Source organism: Phascolarctos cinereus, unplaced genomic scaffold, assembly GCF_003287225.1.
Source record: "Phascolarctos cinereus isolate Bilbo 61053 unplaced genomic scaffold, phaCin_HiC Scaffold_4;HRSCAF=312, whole genome shotgun sequence".
NCBI lineage: Eukaryota > Metazoa > Chordata > Mammalia > Diprotodontia > Phascolarctidae > Phascolarctos > Phascolarctos cinereus.
The window spans coordinates 209,588,204-209,614,711 of NW_027555847.1; the positions used below are offsets into that span (position 1 = coordinate 209,588,204).

At 40.8% G+C, this 26,508-nt stretch overlaps 1 protein-coding gene across 7 annotated transcripts in view; it reads left to right on the forward strand.

The window, feature by feature from the left end:
- Positions 1-14,441, forward strand: part of LOC110193490 (acyl-coenzyme A synthetase ACSM1, mitochondrial-like) — a 57,434-nt gene extending 42,993 nt beyond the window's left edge. For 4 of the 7 annotated variants that reach the window (XM_020965350.2, XM_020965351.2, XM_020965348.2 and 1 more), the window contains 3 exons: positions 164-283; positions 12,886-13,019; positions 14,171-14,439. In XM_020965350.2, the coding sequence (XP_020821009.1) occupies positions 164-283; positions 12,886-13,019; positions 14,171-14,315 (399 nt within the window). In that variant the 3' untranslated portion in view covers positions 14,316-14,439. Of the gene's footprint in view, positions 1-163; positions 284-3,673; positions 5,985-12,885; positions 13,020-14,170 lie in introns of those variants that run through there. The other 3 variants (XM_020965352.2, XM_020965353.2, XM_020965354.2) reach the window with 3 other exon arrangements.
- Positions 14,442-26,508: the final 12,067 nt, after the last annotated feature.

Below are 26,508 nucleotides of genomic sequence, written 5' to 3' on the forward strand. Positions count from 1 at the left end.
AGTTTAATAAGTGTTTATTGACAGACCAACTGACCTCTTTAGCAACTCTATAGTTCTCTGCACACAGATCTTCCTTATTCTGCCCCGTAACTGGGATGCATGTCCTATGTTATACTTTTGCCACCTGTCCACAAGTCACCCCTGACCTGCTCCAATCCTGTAGGTGGTGAAGGCATTTGTGGTGCTGACCCCGGAGTTCAGGTCCCATGACCCTGACAAGCTGGCTCAGGAGCTGCAGCAGCACGTTAAGAAGATTACTGCCCCCTACAAGTACCCCAGGAAGGTAAGGTCAGGATGGGAGTGGGGGGTGGAGGAGGGTATAACCCTTTCTCACCATCCAGTCCGTCTAAAGTCCAACTTAGAGACCCTGTGAGGAAGTTTGGACTCCCACCTGCACTGGCCTTCTGTTTTTGTCAAAATTGTGTGGCCAAGGGAGGGAGCATGGGGGGAGTTCATTTATCAGAGAGAAGTTTTCATTAATATAATTCTCCAGCATATCAGAATCCCATATAGGGCAATTCTACAAAGATACTTAGATGTAGCAAAACTGGGCTTAGAATCTCAGAATGTGACAGTCAAAAAGGACCTGAGAGGGCATTCAATCCAAACCCCTCATTCACACATGGGAAAGCTGAAGACAAGAATGGCTATACGGTTTGTCCAAGATCACACAGCAAGTTCATGGTGGAGCCTGAAGTAGGAACGTAGAACATACAACATACAACACTTAGAGCTATAGCAGACCTTAAAGCTAGCCTGCTCCAACCCCCTCGTTTTTAGTTCAAGAAACTGAGGCTGGAAAAGAGAAGCACCTTCTCCAGAATCCCATAAGTAGTGATAGAGATAGGGTCCTAATCCCTATGTTCTTTCCCATGATGCCACTAGCATCCAGGCCTCCCAATTTTCAGTCCTGTGTTCATCTAGATAATATCAATACAAGGCTCAAGTGTTTTGATCATCATGGCTCTACAATAAAGTACACTCCTGCAATACCAGTATATTATCCCTTCCCTTGTAAGTGTCTATCCAGGAATCCTACTATATTCAGCCTGCCCAGGCAGCCCATTTTTTTTTTTAAATCCCAGTGTCTATCCACCTAAGCCTTACCCAGCATATGCAGCCACTTGCTACCCTACCCCAGCCCAATCCAACATTTTATCATGGTGGATGGTGGTCACCCCTGAAAGTTAGAGTTCTTGCCTTTGAAAGTAAGACTTATCTCCAACCCAGGACCTTGCAACACCCACAAATGTCCAAGTTTAGATAACCAGCTGTCTCAGTACTAGGGAAGGAGGATCAAGCTTAAAGTACCATTGGTCAGCATAACTCAAGTAAGGCGATGTGGCATATTAGAGAGACCACTGGGTTGGAAGTCGTCAGATAACCTGGGTTCTAGTTGCCAACTCTTTTTTTTAACAATTCAATTTTATTCTATTTTCAGCTCCAAATTGCCTCCTTTCCCTTTCTCAAACCTCCCTCATCCATTGAGTAAGCAAGAACAACCAGTTACAAATACATATAGTCAAGTAAAACAAATTATAAATTTATTATGAAATTATGATAAGAAATTATTTCAAAACAGTAATAAATAGATATATAGATAATAAACACATATAATGTTAATATGCGGTTTTCTAAGATATAGTCCACAGGATCTTTATGGTTTATTGACTCCAGTTTCTATTTGAGTTTGACACCAATGATATAAGAAGCTCCCAATGAGGAAACTCTGCCTGGAACAATGATGTCAAATTCGAATAGAAGCGGATCCCTGTGACCTGCATATCGGCTTAGAAAACCACAATTTAACATCATCTATGTTGTACCATATTTTCATTTATTTTGTTAAACATTTTCCAATTGCATTTGAATCTGGTTGGAGTGTGGTCATTTTATAGGCTACTTCTTCTGGGTACAGGTTTTGACACCTTTGATCTGGAGCACTGAGAAATGATAAGTGACTTACCTAGGGTCACATAACTAAAACATGTCAGAAATTGAATATCAATCTCAGTCATCTCTTTCCATTACACCACACTGCCTCATGGCCCAACCATAAAAGATGCTTAATCAATGCTTGTTCAATTCAAGTGGATTAACAAGCCATCATTCAGGGATGCATGAATTTGGACTCCTGGGCTCCATCATTGTACTAGGTCTACATCAAGTGATTAATGCTCTATACTAGGCCAGCTCTGTGGCCGATGACATGGTATTACCCGGCTGGGTTAGAAAGATCCTCTGAGGGGGTGCAGGTAGGTGGCGCAATGGATAGAGCACTGGCCCTGAAGTCAGGAACACCTGAGTTCAACTCTGGCCTCAGACCAAACACTTGACACTTACTAGCTGTGTGATCTTGGCCAAGTCACTTAACTCCCATTGCCTAAAGAACAAATGAAGAAAGAAGAAAGATCCTCTGAGACTGTGGAACAAAGCACAGGTATCTTCACACAAAAATCATCCCCATGAAGCTTTATTTCTGTCATGGCAGTTTGAGGCAGCTAAGTGGCACAGTGAACAGAGTGTGGGGTCTGACTCATCTTCCTGAGTTCAAATCCAGTCTCAGACATTTACTAAGTATATGACCCTGGGGCAAGTCACTTAACCCTGTTTGCCTGAGTTCTTCATCTGTGAAAATGAGCTGGGGAAGGAAACAGCAAACCACTCTAGTATCTTTGCCAGGAAAACACCAAATGGGGTCATGGAGGGTCAGACACAACTGAACAACAACATGGCAGTTCAGTCAATATGGCTTACATGCGGGGCAGCTAGGTGGCGCAGTGGATAGAGCACCGGCCCTGGATTCAGGAGGACCTGAGTTCAAATTCGGCCTCAGACACATAACACTTACTAGCTGTGTGACCCTGGGCAAGTCACTTAACCCCATTGCCTAGCAAAAAAAACCCCCAAAACCAAAAAGCATCAATAGAAATAAAAAAAACCAACCCAATATGGCTTAAATGCTATAAAAAGGTTGCCTTCAACAAGCGATGATATTCCACCATTACCTTTTTTTCCTCTTAATGACTCACTTAGTAGAAGGACAGACATCCTCAGTTAATTCTCTGTTAGGTCTAGGATCGAAGTCACACTTGAAAGCTTGGTGGATGATAGAGAGTTTGAGGTGTGGGGGACTACAGAAGAGCTCAAAGAGAAAAAAAAAAGATCTAAAATTTGTAATCTTCCTTGTCTTCTCTTATCTTCTTGGCAGAGGAAAAGATGGAAGGAGGAAAGGAAGGGAGAAATAGGGAGAAGGAAAGGAGGACCTAGGAATGCTGTTCCAGAGTACTGTACTTCGAAACTAACATTCAAATCCTCTCTGACCCTAACTGTGTGACCCTGGGCAACTCACATCACTCTGTAAGCCTCATCTGTAAAATGGTTTTACATACAGTATAGTTTCATAGACAGAACTGGAAGGGACCTTAGAAGCTTAACTGGACATCTAACCCAACCCTGACATTTGATAGATGAGGACACTAGCTACTCATAAGGCTGTCGTGAGGAAAGTGTTTCGTAAACCTCAAAGTGCTATGTCAATGTGAGATGGTGATATTTGCTGTTAATGCGCATTCTTCATCAACTTTGTCAGTCACCTCTTCAACTCACTGAAGGAGATTTGGTGGGAAATTCAAATACTGAATCTGGAAGGATTTTGTCTTTTCCTGATCAGGTGGAGTTTGTCGAAGCCCTGCCCAAAACCATCACAGGAAAGATCAAGAGGAGAGAACTCAAGGAAAATGAAAAGAAGCTTAATCTGTGATCTACTTCTGGCCTCTATCTCAATTGCCTTGGAACCTGTGTCTCTCTTAAGTGGAGTCTTTGTCAGTTACATGCAAGGATTTAAGCTATACTAGGCTGGAATAAAAGAGACCAGGGCATTTTTTTCTCTTCCTGGCTTTTACAATTGATCATAAAAATTCATTTCCAGTTGTGATTGTGAGTGTGCCACAGAATGAAACTCCCAAAGTTATCTTAGTGATAGTGGATCATAATAGCAGCTAGGCAGCAAAGTGGATAGAGTGCTAATCCTGGAGTCAGGAAGACTCATCTTTCTGAGTTCAAATCTGTCCTTTAGACACTTACTAGCTGTGTGACCCTGAGCAAGTCACTTGACCTTGTTTGCCTCAATTTCCTCATCTGTAAAATGAAAAGGAAATGGCAAATTACTCCAGTATCTTTGCCAAGAAAACCCCAAATGAGGTCTCGAAGAGTCTGACATGACTAAATAAGAACAACAGAACCAACTAAGAAAAAAAGGTTATTTGGATCTATAAAAGGGATTTCATCATTAGGTCACAACTTAACCACATCAATTCCCGCCTAGTCTTGCCTAACTGACCAATTAGCCATTCCTCAAACTCAGTATTGCATCTCCTGCCTTTATGTTTTTGTCCAGCCTATTGTCCCCATGCTTTGGATGCATGCCCTCCTCTCCTCTTTGCCTTAGAATCCTTAACTCCAGAGCGCTGCTCCTTCTTAAAGCCTTTCTTGATCTCCTGAGTCCTCTATTCCTCCTCAAATAATCTTGCATTTGCTAAAAGTGTTTTCATGCTGTATCCCCTAGATCCCTGTAAGATCCTTGGGGCAAAGACCTTTTAGTTTTTGTAGACCCAGTGCCCAGTGCTTAATAAATGTATGTTGAACTGAGTTAGGCTTTGGGCACCTGGTGGAGGTGCCCAGTGTCATGATAACACTGAGGATGCATGGCATGCATAAGATTATGGATACAGAGTTGGAAGAGACCCCAGATGCCATCTGGTTCAACCCCTTATTTTTGCAGATGAGGAAACAGGCCCAGAGAAGTTAAGCAATTTACCCGAAATCACAAAAGGAGTGCTGGAGGCAGAATTGGAATTCAGAACATCTGATTCCAGGGTCAATGTGCTTTCTACTATGCCACACTGCCTCTTAGTTGCTGAATCATCAGGCCATAGTTCTCCTAAGTTTCCTAGTGTAAATTTCTATTGACTGGCATCTGCTTTTCCACATGAAGTCAAAGTTCATCACTGTCTTGCCTTTGTGCCTAATTCCTGACTACTTGCTGGTCAGACCCTTTTCTCTGTAGTACTCAAGAGCCTCCATTCCACTCCTAATTTCTGATAATTTTTGATGTGCAATTCAGGGGAAAAAAATCATCCCAGGAAAGAGACTTTGCTCCTTTTGCCCTCTTAGCGCCATCAACATATTTGCTAGATTTGGATCATTCTCTTGACTCAGCCAAGCAAGGTCAAGGGTTTTGACAAATAATTTTGTTAGGTTAATATTTTATTGGTGCATTTTAGTACATTACCTCACTTGGAATCATATATTTTGAGCTAAAAGGTACCTAAGAAGGTATCTAGTCCAACATACCCATTTATAATGAGAAAACTGAGGCCCAAAGAACTTAAAGACTTGGCCTAATATCACAAAGGCAGTAAATGGTAGAGAGAAGGTAGGAACTTGCCAAGGACACACATACTGCACAACCACCTCCACAAACAGAAGCCCCCCTTGTAACAAAGAACTACATTTAAGAACTAATCAAGACACTTGCCCTTCCTGACAATATATTCCTCAGTCCACACCTGTAGTCCTCCACCTCTCTGCCAAAAGGAGGGAGATATGTTTCACCATCAGTCCCTTGAATGCATGACTGGTCACCGTATGGATCAAAATTCTAATATCTTTCAGTGTTGTTTCTCTTTATGTCATTGAAGGAATTGTATGCAAGGTTATTTACATTATTAAGGTAATTGTATATACTGTTTTCCTGGTTCTAGGTACTTATGTGTCATTTTATGTCTTCCCAAGTTTCTCTGAATTCTTTATATTATTAATACATTAACATAACATAACACAGTTATTTGCATGTCACCTCCCCCATTGGATTATCCTCAGGGGCAGGTACCATCTTTTACCTTTCTTTGTACACACAGTACTTAGCATAGTGCTTGGCATGTAGTAGGTGCTTAATAAATGCTTGTTGACTAACAACTCGATTTTAAAGTCCGGGTTTAATGTCATCTCCTTCTTGAATCTGCCTCAGTCAGAAGTCATCTTTCTCTTCTACCTCTTGTTATTCTTTTTACCTCTTTTAGAATGCTATACAAATGTTAGTTCATATGATGGTCATTGTTTTGTTGACCTTTTCAGAGAAAGCAAGTACATTTATGTCTTAGGTCTAAACAATGCCATTCTTATAGTATGGTAAGCCCATTAAAACTTTGGATAATCTCTCCAGAAATCTTCAGGTGCTCTAAGTGGGATTGTGCTAAAAAGAGGTGAATCAAACCCAATTTCTAGTAAACAGACCTGAAACCAGCAGGATCTTGGCCCTGGAATTTTGGAGCCACAATGAGTATAGAGCCAGGTCCCAGTAGGTCACTGGGCACAGTGTGTGCACTGTGTGCCCACAAACAGTGTGCACATGTTAAGACCCTCAAAGAAGCCAGAAACCAGCATTCCTTTTGGAACCAAACCAAGAGACAGAACTGGCTCCTGATAGGTGCCAACTTATCTGTGGTGGGAGGAGGTGAATTGGCCCTAACACAAAGTTGCTATCTGGGAATAGAGAATAAAGACATGCAATGAAGAAAGCTTTGAATACAGTGACAAAATACTCTAGGTTAAGAAAAGTTCAAGAGACATCAGAAAAGATCAGAGTAACTACACAAAAGGTACAAATAGGGCTTCCAAAGGAGGCGGGGGGGGGGGGGGGCTTGGCCATAAGAACTGAAGCTGAAAAGTGAAAGTAAAGCTTTTGAGGGGGGAAAAAGTGGAAGGAGAAGAAATGGCTTTGAACAAAAAGTAGAAAATTTTGCCCAAGTACCATATTCCCTGAAAAATAGAATAAAACAAATAACATTCAATAACTTTATTGAAATTATTGAACAATAAACATTAGTACAAAGTCAGAAAACTGGAAATTTGGTTATATATGTGAAATATATTTCATTTTTTTTAAAAATGACCATGAAACAGGTTGAAAAGATATCACTTAAAATTCATCAGACTCTGTGAAAATCCAACCAAAAAAATGGATACTACATTTTACGAAATCTTAAAAGAATCTTGCCAAGATCTATTAGAAATAGAGGCAAAGAAAAAATAGAAAGAAAGCACTGGTCACCTCCTGAGAGAAACCCCAAGATGAAAACTCCCAGAAATGCCATAGCCAAAATCTTTGGATCAAAGACAAAATGCTGCAAACATACAGAAAGAAACCAAGGATCAAGTAACTCCAATCAGAATCACAAAAACCTATGCTGCAACTAATATAGAAATCTTGGAATCCAATATTGTCAAAGACAGAAGAAAAAAGACTTACAACCAAAATAACCCATTCTATGAAACTGTGTATTATAGAATAAAATGGTGAATTAGCCAATTTCGCTGGACCTTTTAAGTCTTCAATCCTCAAAAAAAGGGTGGGGGGTACGAATTAAGCAAATGTAGAATAAACTAACTAAATTGAGATAGCTACTTGGTGGGGTGGATAGAACCTGCCTGGAGTCAGGAAGATCTGAGTTCAAATCCAGCCTCAGATACTTATTAGCATTGTAACCCTGGCAATTCACCTAACATCTATCTTCTTCACTTTTCTGAACTGTAAAATGGAGATAATAATAGCACCTAATAGAGTGTTGTGAGGATCAAATGAGATATTTGAAAAGTTCTTAACACAGTACTTTTAAAATGCTTGTTGATTTTCCCTCTCCCCAAATCCAGAGAACTAAGAAGACACAATCTAGACAAGGTAAAAACTCTTATTAACTGGCACTGGAGAAATCTAATTCTTTTTTCTTTTTTTTTTTTTTGCTGAGGCAATTGGGGTTAAGTGACTTGCCCAGGATCACACAGCTAGTGAGTATTATGTATCTGAGGCTGGATTTGAACTCAGGTATTCCTGGAGAAATCTAATTCTTAAAGAGTTCACTCAGCACTCCTACCCCAACCAGCCTCTACATGTCCCATAGCAGGAACACAAACTAACTTGAAGGCTTGTGCCTAGGACTTATTTTGGGCTCCCCTCTCCCACCTCCCCTGCAGATACTCTACCAAAACCCATCCCCACCCCCACCCTGCTCAGCCACGTGTAACTGAGGAAGAAGAGAGGATTGTAATGGTTCAACCTTCTTACTGTCTAACCTTAGGATAGGGATCCGAAAGGCTCTAGGGACAATGCCCTAAATACTCTCCCCACCTTCCCTACATTTGGTAAAAAAAAAAAAAAGTAAAAGATATTGATTCAAATCAAGTCAAAAGAAAGAGAGGAAAACAAAGAAGAATAAACTAACACCAACGGGGGAGTAAAGGGATTGGCCATCTTAAGAGTTTGATTTTTAACAGAGCCAGGTGAGAGACAGATACATAAACATAGAGACGGAGATAGACACACAGACAAAGATAGAGAGAAACAGAGAGACAGAAACAGACATACAGAGACAAAGAAAGACAGAGATAGAAAGAGAAATAGGGAGAGAGAATTTGGTGTACGAATACACTAAATTCAACAGAGAAATAGGCGGGGACAAGGAAAAGAGTGGGGTTTAAGAGAAAGAAAGTAGAGTTGGGCAGGAATAGTCACAAGAAAAACAAACTTCAACTCCAGAACGTAGATCATAAAGGGGAGATTAAAAGAGGAGGGGGGAATAAAAGAATCAGTGATCAGGTTCTGGTTTGAATAGAGAAGAGGGGCAAGAAGTGAAAACAGACTGTCTCAATTATAATTTACTAGGGACAATCTCACTTGTCCTTTCCCCTCCTACTTTGTAAAGAAGAAAAGGGGAAAAGAATGGAAAAATTATAAGAGGTTATGATGGAGAAAAAACACAATAACCATAATCATGAATGTGAATGGCATGAATTCACCCACAAAATACCCCCAAAATACTTTGCATAAAAGGATATGTAAGGCAGTGATAAAATCCCCACTGAGGGCCACCAGGGTGCTATAAGTACTTTCCCTCTCGGCCTTACTCTGAGGCATAAAAGTCCTTCACCTCCAAGAAAGACAGATCACTTAGTTCTGGGTCATTGTCCTAAATAATGTTGAGTCATTCCCATTAGGTAATTCCTACTGCGTACCCCATGTTCAAGTAATTCTGAGGTCATAAGAGATTGTGTTGACAATGTGGCAAATGTTTGACTTGTATGTTCTTGAAGCACTTCTCACCTAAAATTTCAATGTAAATGATCACTTAACTATACCTCTAGACTAGATATAGACACTTACTAACTGGACTGGCAACTGGGACTGCTCTGTAAGAATTGTACCCATGAACAGTGGGATATGGCAAGAGGGTAAATAGAGAGTAGGAAAAAATGAAATAATAATAGTAGCTAGCATTCATACCATGCTTTAACATTTGCAAAGCACTATATATGTGTGTGTGTGTGTGTGTATATATATGTATATATATATATATATATGTATATATATGTATATATATTATATATATATATATATATATATATATAAAAATTCTCATTTGGTTGCAATAACTCTGCTGATTTTGTAGATAAAGAAACTGAAGGCAAAATGTTCTCTGCAGGCACAGGAACAAGCTACTTGGAAGGAAGGAAGGTGTAGGATGGAAGGAAGGAAGGAAGGAAGGATTTGTTGCCTTCTTCTGGTTTTATGTTTTGATCTTCTTTGTTAGCAAAGAGAGATTCTATGGTCTGACTTTTTTGCGCCTTTGTTTGCTCATGATACTAGCCAATTACTTGAGTTTTAAACCCTTTGTTAAGGTAGGGGTCTGCTTCAAATGTGGAGAATGTACTGTCCCAAGTTTCAGGGGTTTTGTGCAGCTATTTTCAGAGATACTTGCAGGGACCTGTAAGTTTTCAGTTCTCCCAAGGTGGTATGATCAAGGGTGAGGTGTTTACTCCTTTCCTGGCCTTTGCTGTGGTCTGTGAGTGACCACAAGCACTCTTTTCTGTCTTGGAATTGGAAGGAGGCTTTCCTCTCCACTGCCACTATAAGCTCCACCATGACAGCACTCCTCCTCACCCTAGGACCACCACCCAGAACTGTGACCCACATCCAAGCAGGGGCAAAGCAAGAGAATCCTGCCCCAGCAAAGAGATCCCTGCAATCCCCCTCTGGCCAGCCGTGTTTGCAAGATTGACTTTTTGAACCGAAAGTATGCGGATTTACATTCATCACTTTCGAATTCCATTTTATTAGATTCCAGTACTTTATATGGCAGTTAGGTGGTGCAGTGGATAGAACTCTGAGCCTGGAGTCAGGAAGATTCATTGTCCAGAATTCAAATCTGGCCTCACACACTTAATCGTCGTGTCACCCTGAATAAATCACTTAACCCTGTTTGCCTTTTTAATGCTAAACTGAGGAAGTTCATATTTGATCCTAAAGGTAACAGGGAGCCATTGAAATTTATTGAGTAAGGGAGTGACATGGCATTGAAAAAGCACTAAGCATTTGATATGAATGCTGTGGGCTAGAACTCCTCAGAGTTCTAGTGCTTTGGAAGAGGAAATCATGTTGTTAGGTCTCTGCTTTTAAGGACTGCTAGTTTTATCTCTGGAAATGGAAGAGGAGGACAGGGGAATCTTGGCGAAGCTATGCATTTGATTTGATTGGATCATCTCACTGCCCTGAAAGAATGGAGAAGAGCAGAGTAAAACTTCCATGCAGTCCACAGAGTGCTTCCAACTAGAATGAATAAATAGATAAGGATAATTCACTTTATCTAGCACCTTGAAGTTTTACAGAGTGTATTCCCCACTATGACTTTAGTGTCAGTATGTAATGTATTATTCCCATTTTATCCCCAGATGAGAACTAAGTCAGAGGTCAAAGATTTTGCCCATGGTCATTCAGCCGTCAGGTATTAAAGCTGAGATCCCAACCTAGTTCCCCAAGGCTAAATCTAACATTCTTTCTATTACACTGCCCTCTTTCAGTACACCAAGGATTCTTAGATTAGAGTTCAGGACACTCAATGTTCCTTCTCACACATTTGGAAGAGACAAATGTGACCAAAGGTGCTGAATAAGTTGTGCTTAGAAGGTGGTATGAAAAATAACTTTGAGCCAAAAAGTGAATAGTCCCAACCCATATCAGACTTTGTGTATTTCAGTCAACTTAATTTATGCGGCAGTGCATTGGAGATATAACCTCATCCTCTTAGAAAGAACAAATTCCCCATGGTTTTGTTTTGTTTTGTTTTAGTTCCTTATTCTTATTTTTAAGTAGCAAGTTTTATTTGTCTATCCCTCTGACTACCTTCCTCCCTTACTGAATAAAAATTTTTAAGCCCTCCATAAATATCTCTGTCGTTGGGCAACACAAATTCCCACATTAGCCACATCTGAAAATGTATCTATCTCTCTGCATTTTAAATTTATCACCTCTTTGTCAGATGAGTGGCATGTAACATTTATTCTTCTGGACTCATGCTTTATTATTGTTTTGGTTAGAGTTCTAAAGTCTTTCAAAACTGCTTTTTTATATAATGTTATCATTGTACGATTTTTTCTAGTTCTGCTCACTCTTCTCTGCGTAAAGGTCTTTCCATTTCCTCAGAAATTGTCCCTTTTATTATTTCTTATGGCACAATAATACTCTATTACATTCATGTTCCACAAATCATTTAGCCATTTTCTAAGAGGAAGATACCTCCTTAGTTTGCAGTTTTGGGCTTTCGTGACATTATCTGCTGTAAATATTTTTGTACGCATGTGTCTTTTTTCCTCCTTTTTTGAATTCTTTGGATTATAGGCCTAGTAATAGCATAGTCGGGTCAAAAGGTATGCACAGTTTGGTGACTTTCTGGACATAGCTCCAAATTGCTTTCCACAGTGGCTAGAACAATTCACAGTTATACTAACAATGTAGTAATGTGCCTGTTTCCCACATTTCCCACGGTCTCTCCAACATTTCTTATTTTCCTCTTTTATCATCTTTGCCAGTCTTCTAGGTGTGAGGTGAAATCTCAAAGTTGCTTTAATTTGCATTTCTCTGATTATTCATGACCTGGAGCATTTTTTTCATATGATTGAAGATAGCTTTAATTTCTTCCTTTAAAATCTGCCTGTTCATATACTTTGTATCCTCTGTGTGTATATACATGCATATATATATATATATATATATATATATATATATATATATATATATATAGTAAATACTTTAACATGTACATTTAATATGTATATATAAGCTATGTGAAGGCAAGAACTATTTCATTTTTGTCTTTGTTAACTCAGTGCCTGGCATATAGTAAGCACTTTTGGCTTTGATTAGGAGAAAAGAAAAATAATCTTTGACATGAATCAAGAAATGGCTTTTTTGAGATAGTGTAAACTACTGTTGGCTCTAGCTAAGTTCAGAAGGCAGAGCCCTAACTAGAAATGATGGCATCTGGGACAAACTTAGTAGTGTAGTGCAGAGGTGGGGTGGGGTCTAAAGTATGGACACTACTATGTGTGGTTATGTCAGTCTAGAGAGAGGAGTCATTACAGTTGAGTAAATTGAAGGACTGGGAAGCCAGGATGTATGAAGAGAGCCAGGACTGGGAGTAGAGATAAAGGTCGTGAACCAGATGCTGACCTTGTTTAGGACAACAAATGAAGTAACAAGGATCTGGCCAGGGACCAATGAACTTTAAAGGAGAAGTGTTTGCTGAGTGACTATGGCAGAGGGAGGGTCTGAAAGTGGCATTATGGAGCAAGGAGTATGTTCATTCTTCCTGGAGGCTCTCCATGTTAGGTAGGGTGAAAGAAACAGCAGGGAGCCTTGGAGAACTTGTTCTCTTAGGAATTCCCTCTTTCTCTGTGCTGGGCCATGAGCTGAGCTCTGCCTCTATCTCCCTAAAATAAGCACATTTTCAGTGTAAGACTTTTCTTTCCTTCTTTCTCCCATTGTTTAAACAGGGACCGCTCTGTGCTGCATCCAAAAGAATGAAAGTAAAGCTGGGTTCTCTAGGGAAACCATGTCTGCCTTACAATGTTCAGGTGGGCAATTCTAATGAGAAGAAAATCCTGATATACCTGCTTAAAGTAAGATGGTGGGTAACAGAATTGGTTCTCAATTATCCAACCTAATAGAAATATGTCATAGGATGAAACCTGGGGCAATCATTTCTTAGAAAGACAATGCGTCATAATGGATGAAGTATTGGACTTGGAATCGATGGGAAAAGCACTGAGTTTGGAATCAGAGGACCTGGGTTCAAATTCCACTTTGTTACTCACTGCCTAGGGCTGTGGATAGTGCTCTGGACCTGGAGTCAGGAAGATCTGAGTTCAAATCTGGCCTCAGATACTTACTAGCTGTGTGACCCTGGGCAAGTCATTTGACCCCTATTAGTGTCAGGTTCTCATCTGTAAAATGGAGAAGGACTGGAGAAAGAAACATTGTCAGTGTCCAAAAGTGTATGTCTCATTCAGCATCTAGAGTCCATTGTCTCTGCCATGAGGTGGACAGCACACTTCATCATCGGTCCTCTGGAATTGTTGTTGCTCAATGCATTGACCAGAGTTCTTTGTCCTTTTCCTTACAATGTTGTAAGGAACCTCTTCCTGAGTGCAAATCTGGCCTCAGACACTTGCTAGCTGTGTGACCCAGGGCAAGTCACTTTGATGAGGTAGAAAAGAGTGCTTGAGGCAGATGGAGCAAGCAGGACAGGAGATAGGAGATGCAGGATATGACCACCCAGAAAAGTGATCAAAGAAGACTATGCATTGAAGCCCCTGCTTATCTGTGGACTTATCTGTGGTGCTTTCACAAAGCACACAGGTGCTTTCCAGAACAATTCCAGAACAACTCTTCCCTTCTCCTTTCCCTCTCTTTGCTTATCAATCACCTGGGGACTATCTGATATCCCAGATATTTTGGAGCCATGCTTGCTCCTCCCATTCTCTTGTCCCCTTCCCCCATTCCATAAAATTGTATTTAAACCATTCCTTTGACCTGGCTAACCACCTTTGCCCCCTACAGGAAGCAGGGGCCCCTGTGCTCCCTTAGAGGAGCAGGGCCTTCAACTTATGCTCTGCCTTTCACTTGGAGCAGAGCCCACTGGGGCTCTGCCTTATGGGGAGTAGGCCCACTTGGGTGCATCACCACAATAAATGCCTTTTTTTTTAACTTGGAGACTGTCCGAGTGAATTCTTTCAGGACACTAACACCCGTATGTCTATTCCTCATTATTTCATGTAGCACCCCAACATTCTTGGGGTCTATCCTGAATCATCACCAATGGCCACACAGAAGGTCTAAGGGAATTCTTCCACATCTGAACCATGCTCTCCCAACTCTGGCCTCAACAACTGCACCCTGTTTGCCTCAGTTGCCTCATCTGTAGAATGAGCTGGAGAAGGAAATGGCAAACCACTCCAGTATATCTGCCAAGAAAATCCCAAATGGGGTCACGAAGAGTCAGACAAAATGACTGAACAACAAGAAGTCAACGTATAAATTGTTTTCCTGATTTGCTGACTTGTATAAATTATATTGTATAAATTGTTCACCTGGTTTGCTCATTTCACTCCGCAGTCAGTCAGTTGGTCAGTTAATAAACATTAATTAAGTGGCTACTTTGTGGTAGGCATGGTGCTAGGCCCTGGGGATACAAAGGTAGGCCTAGTTCTCAAGGATTTCAAAATCTAAAGAGGGAGAAAACATGAATCAGTTCGTGCATGTCTTCCTAGGTTTCCCTGAAACTGTCCCTCTCACTGTTTTTTATGGTGTAATAGTATTCTCTCATATTCATATACCATAATTTGTTCTGTCATTCCAGGGCTTTGACACTACAAAAAGTGCTGTTATGATGTTTTTACCAATGTCTTTTCAATGTAATTTTGTGATTATGTTATTATAATGCTTTATAACCAAATCCCACCCTCAAGTCAGGCTCCCTTCTATAGTCTTTCAGTCATTTAATCCCCAAAGACCTGCCCACCTCAGCTTTTTTTTCTTCATTTCCTATCTGAAGTGATTTTTTAAAATGTGTTTATTTTCAGTTTTCTACATTCACTTCTATAAGATTTTGAGTTCCAAATTTTCTCCCCATCTCTCCCCTCTCCCCAACCTCAAGACAGCGTGCAATTTGATATAGGCTCTACATATACATTCATATTAAGCCTATTTTCACATTAGTGATGTTGTAAAGAAGAATTAGAATCAACGGGGGAAAGCCACCTCAGCTTTGATTCCCAGCTGGAACATTTGTTCTTCATTTGGATTCTTAAATATCACAGCTGAGGTCATAGAATCTGTTAAACTTTTTATATAAACAGTTCACTTAAACGGATTAGCCACACAAAGAGATATCATCAAGACAATTGCTTCAGCCTTCTGGAACACAAAGGAAAAGAGAACAGACTAAAATACATCTGAACCTTTACTTATACTTTCAGCTCAGCTTTGGCAAATTGAGCAGTCATGATTCCATTGATTGCCCAGCTCTTGAAAAAGATTTGGGAGGGTTGGGTGGGGAGGGGGGGAATTGCTGTTGTGCAGTCATTTCTGTTGTATCTGACTCTTCATCATCCTATTTGAGGTTTTCTTGGCAGAGAAACTGAAATGGTTTGCCATTTCCTTCTCCTACTCATTTTATAGATGAGGAAACTAAGGCAAACAGGGTTACGTGACTTGCCCAGGGTCACACAGCTAGTAACTGTCTGAAGACAAATTTGAATTCAGAAAGATGAGTCTCCCTGACTTCAGGCCCCGCACTCTCTGCACTATAGCACCACATAGTGGCCACTGGTATGGAGCAGAGGTAAATTATCAATGGATTCAGAATCCGGGATAAGTTCCTCAGAGCATGTATCACCCAAGTTATAGTCTTACTCCTGCATTCACTCTCAATTCTCATTCTCATTGCTATCCCTCAATACCCAAACCAGGATCTGAGAGTCCTGAATTCCTTACTTACATTCAACTAAATTGATCATAAGGAATAGTGTCCCCAACCTACTAAACAAATAAGCCCCAGGGAAGCTGAAAAAAACCCTGCATCACCTTGTAAGAGTAAGACTACAGTAATGGTTGAATCCCCCTTTTTTCCACTTGAAGGACGTTTGAATATCACCTAGCTGTCACTTTCCACTGCATTCCCTCCAGAACTGAGTCAGCACCAAAACTGAACTTTGACATTCATCTAAATCCAAACTCCCTGCTTTCCTGCCCCTAAAGCCTGCTCCTCCCATGCCCAGAGAAAAATACCCTTTAAAAAGAAAATCACCAAACTTTACTGGTTTGGGAAGGGTACCTCATTTCCTCTAGGTCCCAGTGGGGTGCCAGACCTGTTTGCACCATCTCCCCTGACTGCCCTTCATATTGTAAGTATATTCCCTCAATAAAACTGGCTTCCTTTACTGGTCTTGTATGCTTCATGCTTCCTTGTACAGGACCTTGGTATCACAAACCTTCCTACGTCTACATTAAGACTGACCTCTTGCTTTCTAGACATTCTGAGCTGGGCCTGACACAGGCCACTGCCCTCATAGTTTATGTTTGATACTGGAACAAAATCAGACTCTCGTAGGTCTTTCAACAGTTAAGAAAAGATTTAGGTAGTCATGAAAATGGGAAGATATTCAATAAGGATATATAGTAAGGACATCTGGAGTCAGTCAGCTGAGAGAAGTTCCCTTGCCTATATGGTCTAACAGCCATGCAACAGAGAGTACCTGGAGCTCCTTGGCTGCTTTATACTCAAGCAACCAGGAAGTGATAGCAATAGGCTTTAATCTCCTGAGCCAATCAAGTCTTGAGAATAGTTTCAGTACCTGTTAAGGAAAAATTAGACTACTTCGCATGGGGTAGGGGGTAGGATATTATCCTGCCATACTAGCCAACACAAATATCATATCACTCCCTGCTTTCAATGCCTCTTCTCACTGGGGGAGGGAGGGTAGAGAAGGAGAAGGAGAAAGAGGAAAATGAGAGAAGAGGAAGAGGAAAAGGAGGGAGGAGGATGAAAAGGAGGGAGAAGGAGGAAGAAGAAGAAGAAGAGGGAGAAGAAGAAGAGGGAGAAGAAGAAGAGGAAGAAGAAGAAGAAGAGGAAGAAGAAGAAGAAGAAGAACAACAGCAACAACAACACAACAACAACAACAACAACAACAACAACAACAACAACAACTTCTAGAGAGACATGTGTTCTAGCTCAGGGCTGAAGAACTTGTGCTTTGAGATGGCAAAGCTACCCCTTATTGATCACTATGGACTTGTGATTTGGGATGATGATGATTGATTCTTGTGGGAGGGAGGGGACTGGGCCAAAAAGGATTGGCCACTAAGCAGAAAACACTGTCCACTCAGAAGTGGAAGACCATTCTGCTATAGCTCTCTTTCCTTCCTCTCTCTCTCTCTCTGTCTCTCTCTCTCTCTCTCTCTCTCTCTCTCTCTCTCTCTCTCTTTTTGTGAGGCAATTGGGGTTAAGTGACTCGCCCAGAGTCACATAGCTAATAAGTATTATGTGTCTGAGGCTGGATTTGAACTCAGGTCCTCCTGAATCCAGGGCCAATGCTCTATCCACTGTGCCACCTAGCTGCCCTTCTTTCCTCTCCTTTAAAGGTGGGATTCCAGTTGCTCTTCCTTGGACTTCCAAAGGTGGGGAGGAGGTGCCCCTCTCCTCCCTGCCTCAGGTAAGTAGAGCAGCTGCTCACATATGGCAGTGAAAGCATGTGTTTGTCTAGGGGAGCCTGAGACTAGTCTTCAAGGCCCTGGCTGCATCTTCTGCTTTTTGTTTCTTTCTCTGAGCATGGGTGACCAAACAATGATCTTTAAATGGATGTTTCTAGCTTTGGCAGGCTAGCTCCCTTCTCTGATTCTGGATCTGCCCCCTGACATTCTTGACTTCAAAAGCCTGCTTCAGCAGCTATAACATCCTGGAATTTCCCTCAGGGCCTTCTCACCTTGGTATATTCTTTCATCAGGACTGCCATTTGTCCCATTGCTGATTTCTTCTTGGGGAAATCTGTTTTCCCCTCCTAGTGAACCCTAAAAGGAAAAGACCATGTCTTCGGGATCTGGACCCTAAAAAGGAAAAGGTCCTAGACTTCCCCATATGGCCCAGGTCCCTGGCATTCACATGGGGCACTCAGCCCTTCCAAGTTAATCCTTTCAACTGCCCTTTCATTGTGGCCCTCCCTGACTTCACCAGGCCCTTCTGGGTCCTTCTCTGTTACCTCCCAGTTGCCCAAGGTATTGGCCACTCTGTGACCACTGTATATGTGTCTATCCTGCCCCCATTAAATCACTCAGATTCGTTAAGAGTCTGGCTCACTTGTATTCTCATTACAAAGGCTCAGATTCTTAAAACCTGGCCAACAGGGCGGATGCTTAAAATCTCACCATCCTGATTGGTGTTCTAATAAACCTTGTCTTTGGCTGAAAGAAAACTTGGGTCAAATTCATTCGAGGCAGGACCTACTTTGTTTGCCTTTGTTTGCCCTTGAATTTTGGGGTTCCCAGCACCCCTAGACCTCAACACTAGTTCTGTCCCTGAATTTCTGGACTTCAAAAATTTCACTCCACCACAACTCCATCTCCCCACCCCCCACCCCTTCACACACACTTTTCAGGTCCCTTTTGTCTTCTGTCTTCCCCCATTAGAATACAAGCTACTTGAGGACAGGGGATAGCTTTCTTTTTGCTTGTATTTAGATTCTCAAGGCTTAGTACAGTATCTGACACAAAGTAAATGTTTAATAAATATTTCTTGCCTTGTCTTGGTAGTAAGCTAATGAATATGAGAGATCTTAGGTTTAAATCTTGGACAAGGACAGAGTAATCCCACTAAAGAGCCCTAGCTCTGGACCTGGTTTAGTCCCGAAAGGAGCACAACCTCCAAAGAGAGAGGAAAAGTCTTTTCTGATATTTTCTGGCTCATCCTGCTCCCACCTCAGAGTAGAACTGGGAGGGATCTCTAAAGCAAAGCTTAGGAATGGCTCATGTCTAGGGGCTTCCCAAGAGGAGCACAGAGGGCCACTTCTAGAAAAGTGTTCAATGTACAAAGGAGATCAGTGCTAGTCTACTACAAAAGACATGTTAAAAACAAAAAAACTCAGAAGTGCACATTGAAATACTTAAACATGAAACAGTAACCCATTACTCCCATTACATACTCCTATAAAGTTGATATTTAAAGTATTAAAACATGAGATGTTGTGGGAGTGCCGAACAGGCATTTTTACCTTTACCTCGGCTCCATACTATGGGCAGCTAGGTGGCGCCATTAGTGCACAGTGCCTGGCCTGAAGTCAGAAAGACCCATTTTTCTGAATTCAAATCTGGCCTCAGACACTTATTAGACGTGTGTCCCTGAGCAAGTCACTTAAGCCTGTTTGTCTCTGTTTCCTCATCTGTAAAATGAGCTGGAGAAGGAAATGCAAACCACTCCACTATCTTTGCCAAGAAAACCCCAAAAGGGGTCATGCAGAATTGAACATGACTAAAACAACTCACCAACAGCAACTGCTCCATACTGTCCATACAACTCATTCAAGGTCCATATCTTCTGGCAAATCGGGGTAGTGCTCACGCTTGTCAGCCAGACCTACTTAGATGCCTTTATCTTCCAAGAAGTTGTTTCAGAGGCCAACACCTGCTAGGCAACAGACACCCAGACCCGGATCTTCTGACCCCTCCCAGTTATCAGGCTGTCACCAAGGCTAAAGCAGCCATCTCACAATCACCATTCTGTCACTCGTGGTCAGAGAAAGAAACACAAAACAGAAGAGGCAGCCTGGGTGTTGAGATCTAATCTCAGGTTTACCTAGATCAGCACATGTTCTCATTGCTTTAATTGAGCAAGATGCCAGAGCTTCTAGGGCAGTGGAGGTGAGCATTTAAGCAGAGAAAATCCCCTCCCCTGCCTCATGGGAAGTCTAATGTAGGAGCCCCACACTCAAGAGGAATGGAAGAAGTCTACTGAGTGGGCAATTCTTCATAATCAGTGGCCAGTCCCCATATCCCACCATGGAGACCAAGGGACCAACAAGAGAATTGCTTCATCATCCCAAAGTTAAAGCCCATAGGAACCTATATAGGGCATCACAAAGCAAGAATCCTTTGGCCCTGGGCCAGAGCATGTGTCTGGAGACAGGGTACAGGAAGTGGCAGAGGATCGAGCAGAGGGTTCTCCTTGTTACCTCATTACAAATAATCATAATAAATAAAATCATTACTTTCACATTTAGGTCCCTTAGCAACCTTCAAGGCTCACCTCAAGTGTCACCTCCTTTAAGAAGGCTTTCTTGATCCTCTTAGGTGCTAGCGCTCCCAATTTCTGGGCATTAAAAAATATGCCCTGTATTTACTTTTCTGTGACTGTTGTATTCCCCATAGAATATAAGCTCCTTAAGGGCAGGGCTCACTTTGTATTTGTAGTCCCAGCAGCCTAGCATGGTGCCTGTATATAGTAGGTGAATAATACTTATTGATGACTAAACAATACACATCTTTAAGGTTTGCAAAATGTTTTAACATATGTATTTTATTCAAGATATATATATATATATATATATATATATATATATATATATATATATATATATATATATATATATATATATCTCAAAGGCTGGTCTTCAGAACCAGACTCTAGATACTCCTACCTAAATATTTCCCTATTACTATAGGCACTGGTTTCCTCTTGCAGTCACCAACACACACCAGGTAACAGGGAACTCATCTTCTGTATCTTCTATGTTAAGGTATACATGTATCTCCCTTTTCCCATCTCAGTTCCACACCTCCAGCTCCCAAAATCTTCATCCTCAATATTAAGAAGAACAAAATTCTGTTTGAGGAGTTCAACCGAGCAAGTCACAGAATCATAATCCCTGTCCTCCAGGAGCTCACAAGTTAAAATATAAACCCCAACTCTGTGGTGTTGGACACTGTGCTGATGTTAGATAAAACACCTGCATGCGAAATTCCTCAAGGGAGGGCAAGGCTTGCTTAGATTTATGGAAATTATCACTATGCTTATCTTGAGCAAGGTAGAATTTGTTCAATAATTCCCTCTAACCCTTAATGGATCCCTTGGAAGGTATGAACTAAGGAGGAGGGAGTTGGGAAGATGTTAACTAGCACCGAAAGACCTCACTTAAAAAAAAGATTTTTATTGATATCCTTTTTACTTTGCCTATAGTTCTCCCATATTCCTCTCCTTCCCTTCTCCCAGAAAGCCGTTCTTTATAATAAAAAATTCAACAAAAAAAGAGAAAGAAAAAAAATCAGTAAAACAAACCAATACATAAAAAAGACATTATATGCAATGTTCCACATCTGTGAATTGCCCACTTTTGTAAAGAATGTATCTTCTCATATCTCTTCTTTAGGGCGCATTTTATTCATTATAATTTTGCAATAGTCATCTTTGATATTTTTGCAGCTGCTGTCCTTTCCCCTTCCATTGATGTAGTCATTGTGTATATTGTTTTCTTGGCTCTGCTTACTTCACTTTGCATTAATTCATGTAAGTCTTTCCATGCTTCTCTGTATTCACCATGTTTACAATCTCTTACTGAACTTACATTCTATTACATTCACATACCACAATTTGTTTGGACATTCCTCAATCAAAAGGCATTTATTATGTTTCCAGTGCTTTGCTACCACAAAATTACTGCTATAAATGTATATCTTCTTTCCACTAGTCAAATATATAAATATATATTTAGTTATAAATATTAGTTAGACTAATTGTAAATACATACATACATACATACATATATATATGTATTATATGTATATGTATATATATATATATATATATATATAATATATATATATATATATGTGTACACACACACACACACACACCAAAATATAAGTAGTTTGATTTAAATAGAGCTTCTCTTTTTGCCAATGACCTCCTTGATGTATATAGTACTAGAATCTCTGGGTCAAAGAGCATAGACATTTTCGCTACTCTGTTTACATCATTCCAAATTGCTTTCTCAAATGGTAATTCACAAATCCAACAACAATATGTGCCTGTGCTTGTCTTTTCACATTCCCTCCACCACTGACTATTTTAATCTGATTAGTTGCCGATGGGTTGTTTGGCCCATGCAGTTATTTGCTTCTGCTATTCTTTCAGAACTAATTTTTTAGTGGGACGAAGGAAAAAAGTACATTGTGTCTAGAAACAGCATGATGTAGTAGAACAAAAAGTGGACTTGCAAGTTGGAAGAGTGAAAAAGAATTATGAATTCAGAATCAGAGGCCTTGGATCTCGAGTCCTGGCTCTGCCACTTGCTACGTGCGTGACTCTGGGCAAGTCACTTCATTTCTCTGGACCTCAATTTTGTCCTCTATAAAATGAGAGGTGTGGACCAGATGGCCCTGAAGGTCCCTTACAGCTCTCAATGTGGAATGGTTTTAAAGTGTAACATGCTCCATGGGCTCACTTCCTGCTATATATCTATTTAATTTTTCAATTTGATTCAATACACATTTTTTAAGTACCTACTGTGTGCCAGGCATTATACTAAGTTCTGAGGATACAGAAAAGGCAAAAATATAGTCTCTGCCTTCAAGGAGTTTACAATCTAATGGGGGAGAAATTTAGGCTTTAAATTGCACTAAGACTTTTGGGACCCTCCGTATCATTTGTTCTCCACTGACTGCTTTGTAAATAAAATGTATTTTTACTAAACTTAAGAACTGTGTTATGTTTCATGTGTTTGTGCAGCATGAACCTTATTCTATTTAATTTTCATCATCTGGTTTTAGTCTTTTTGAGACTGCACAGAAGAGTTAGACTAACCATCCTACACTAAAGTGAGGGGTCAAAAACAATTTATTTACCCTAGGTTCTTAACCTAACATCTATGAACTTTTATATACGTATATAATTTTGATGATTATATTTCAATATTTAGATTTGTTTCCTTTATAATCTTATATATTTTATTTTATATACTTAAAAACGTTATTGTGAGAAGTCTGGTATTCACCAAACTGCCAGAGGGGTCCATGAAACACCAATGAAAAGGTTAAGAACACCTGGTTTAAGGTAAGGTTAGGTGTCAACTGGAAAAACTCAATTAAATGGAAAACAAGGAGACAAGTAAAGGAAAATAGGCCAATACTCCCTGCTCCCCAACTTGGGCAGTAGCCAACACCTCCAAAATGGCATAGAGAAGTTATATAATCAAGCAGTCTCCAGGGCTACAGGCATGGTATCCAAGCCATGGTGGGAAGAAGTCCATAATGATCATGGGAGACACTTCTTTTGAACCCAGGACCTTAATGCTTTTCCAAATATTTCTTGGTTTAACTACTACGGAATGGGACCCCTGGGTTCTCCACAGACCATGGGACTAGACCGGGCAACCCAAAAACATTGAAGAGGGCTTCAGGTTTTATGGAGAAGAGAGTGGTCTTGTTCAGGTCTGTCCCTGATTGGAATCTCACAAAGTTGTATGAGAGATGGAAGTTACCAGCATAGAAGATACTAGTGAAGCATTTACACTCACTTATTCTCTCTTGGCCAAGCAAGTTACATCACTCCTCAGGGTTCCAGGATACCCTGAAGGTTTTGTTAGTATCTCTTTGCTCTGTCTCAACTTTACCTACTACTGACTATGTTCCCTGCACATGGTAGGCAGCCAGTGACCAGCCTCCTGGTTCCATTTAATCACTTAACATTGGCTGGCTTTTGCAAAAGGATATTTATTTCACAGATAGCAAGAATAAAATGCAAACATACCCTTCTCCCCAAGAGCCGTACTCTCAGCTATCCCACCTTACTCTGTAGGTAGAATAGGTTCAACTTAGCTCAGTTCCTACATAGTATTATCTCACCAAGTTCACACCCAGAGGTAGCAGAATCCTTGCCAAAGGAGCACGTATCTCAGCTACTGCAGGACCGGGGTCCCTAAGGTCACTCCCATAGATAACTCTTTGTTTCTCAAAGCATCAATACTGCCCTGGCTGCAAACCTGAACCTTGGCACAGAAGGATGTTGAGGAGCCCTCCCCCGCAACCCCAACCTATTGAAGTCACAAAGTCATAGGCTTCCCCTGCTTCACCAATTGCTGAGCCTCCCCAAGAGAAATAAAGCCAAGAATGGAAAAAGGAAGGAAACAAACATTTATAAAGCACCTGCTATGTGCCAGGCACAGTGCTAAGCACTAACACATATCTCATTTGATCTTCAACAATTCTGGGAAGTAGGTGATATTATTATCCCTATTTTACAGTTGAAGAAACTTAGACAAACAGAGGTTAAGTCAGTTGCCCAAGGTCACACAGGCAGTAAGTGTCTGAGGCCACATTTGAACTCAGGTCTTCGGGACCTCAGGCCTAGCACTCTATCTCCTGTATCACCTAGCTATGCCTAGAGCACCAGGGCCAAGAAACTATAGCTGAAGCTCACAAACCTTTTAAAAATACCTCTGCAATCAATTAAAGTGCCTCCTCTTCAGCACGTTTAGACAGCCAGAACCAGTTACGATTGTCTAACCAAGCTTCACAGTCAATCTCTCAAAGGCACTTACCTAAGGCATGAAGTCACTTGAGAATGGGGATTGTTTCTGCCTTTCGTCGTATCTCTAGTGCTTAGCACAATGCCTGGCATATGATACACACTTAATAAATGCTTGTTGACTTACTGATGTTCATGTCATTACAATTCTCCCGGAACTAGGCTCTCCAGTTCTCCAGGTGGAGAGATGCTATATCCAGTGATCTGGCCATATACTAAAGCCCCTGTGTCATTGGAAAAGAGAAAAGGAAGGCAGGAATAAATGGAGTAGATAGAGCAAAGATAGTCAATCACAAAAAAGGTCAGGCCCAAATACTCCTGTGTTTCCCTGAATTATCAGACCACTCATGGATTCTCACATTGTATATGGTTGCTTATGAGTATGTTTTCCCTTGCCTTGCCATTTTCTAGTTCTACTTTAACCTTGTAGTCTGAAGGAACTCAATATGGCTCCATGGGGAAGGAATGGGATCCAAGCAAAGGGCTCACCAGAACTGTCTCCAAAGTTCCCAAAGCATAACAACCTTCTTTTTTAATTCCGTGTTATTTTTGAATAATATTTTATTTTTCCCAATTACATGTGAAAATAATTTTCAACATTTTTTTAATTTAAGTTTTGAGTTCCAGATTCTCTCTCTCTCTCTCTCTCTCTCTCTCTCTCTCGCTCTTTCTCTCTCTCTCTCACGCTCTCTCTCGCTCTCGCTCTCGCTCTCGCTCTCTCTCTCTCTCTCTCTTGCTCTCGCTCTCTCTCTCTCGCTCTTGTTCTCTCTTGCTCTCGCTCTCTCTCGCTCTCGCTCTTTCCCTTCCCTGAGATGGTATGCAATCTGATACAGGTTATAGATGTGTAATTATGTAAAACGTTTCCATATTAGTCATTTTTAAAGCACAACAATCTTTACAAAATGTAGGAAAGAACTATGATTTTCATCCTTCATTCTCTTTCTTTATACCAGGGATGAGAGAGACACACACAAAAGCAGAGAGAGACAAAATCAGAGACAAAGAAAGTTTATTAGATGTTTACTGCGTGTGCCAGGCACTGTGGTAGGCATTAAGGATATAGATAAAATAAAGACAGTTCCTGTCCTCAAGGAGTTTACATTCTATTAGGAGAAAACAACACATAAAAAGGAACTGAAGTGGAAGACAGAAAGGGAGCTACATAGCAGGAGGCTTTGGATGTGATGGCCAAAAAGTGAGAGGGAGGCCTGGTTCTGGGCAGGAAAAGGTAAAAGATCACTTATCTCAGCATGATTCTAGGGATGGAGTCCAAATTTCCCTTGGGGATAAAAGGTTTGAAGCTCACAAATAATAATAATAGCTAACATTTTAAACAATAATACCTATATATACATATATGCCTACATGTATACTTGCATGTGTGTATGTGCACACACACACACACACACACACACATACTGCTTTGGAGTTTGTAAAGCATTTAACATATATTCTCATTGGATTCTTGCAATAGTCCAGCAAGGAGATACTACAGGCTTTATCCCCATTTTACAGAAAGGAAAACAGGCTTAGAGTGATTAAGTGATCTGCCCCATTCTAACACAACTAATAGGTGTCCAATGCAGGCTTTGAACAGAGGTCTCTGCTGATTCCAAGGCTAGCATTCTTTCCTCATCCACGATGACACCAATTCAGGTACTCATTGCCCTTCTTGGGAAGAAGGAATAAGTTTAGGAGTAAGAAATGGCAAAGGGCAAAATTGGGGATACCAAAAGAAGGCTTTGCATACAATGAGGTTGGCTGTGAGACCTTCCTTCCCACCCTACTTCTCAACACCCAAAGGGAGAAGCCCCAGGTTCTAAAGAATTGAAATGGGATGTTTGCCAAGTAAATGAGAAGGGGTAATATACTGGACCAAGCATCTCCTGTTCTAAAAAACACATGGGACACTGATAAAGTTCAGTCATTACTGTAACCCAACCTACATTCTGGGGGCCCCAAAACATAGACTGCTCTATTGGTTTAAACTCTTAAATACTAGTGTCCAGTTTCCATTGATGGGAAACAAAGGTTCATTCTCCCTTTA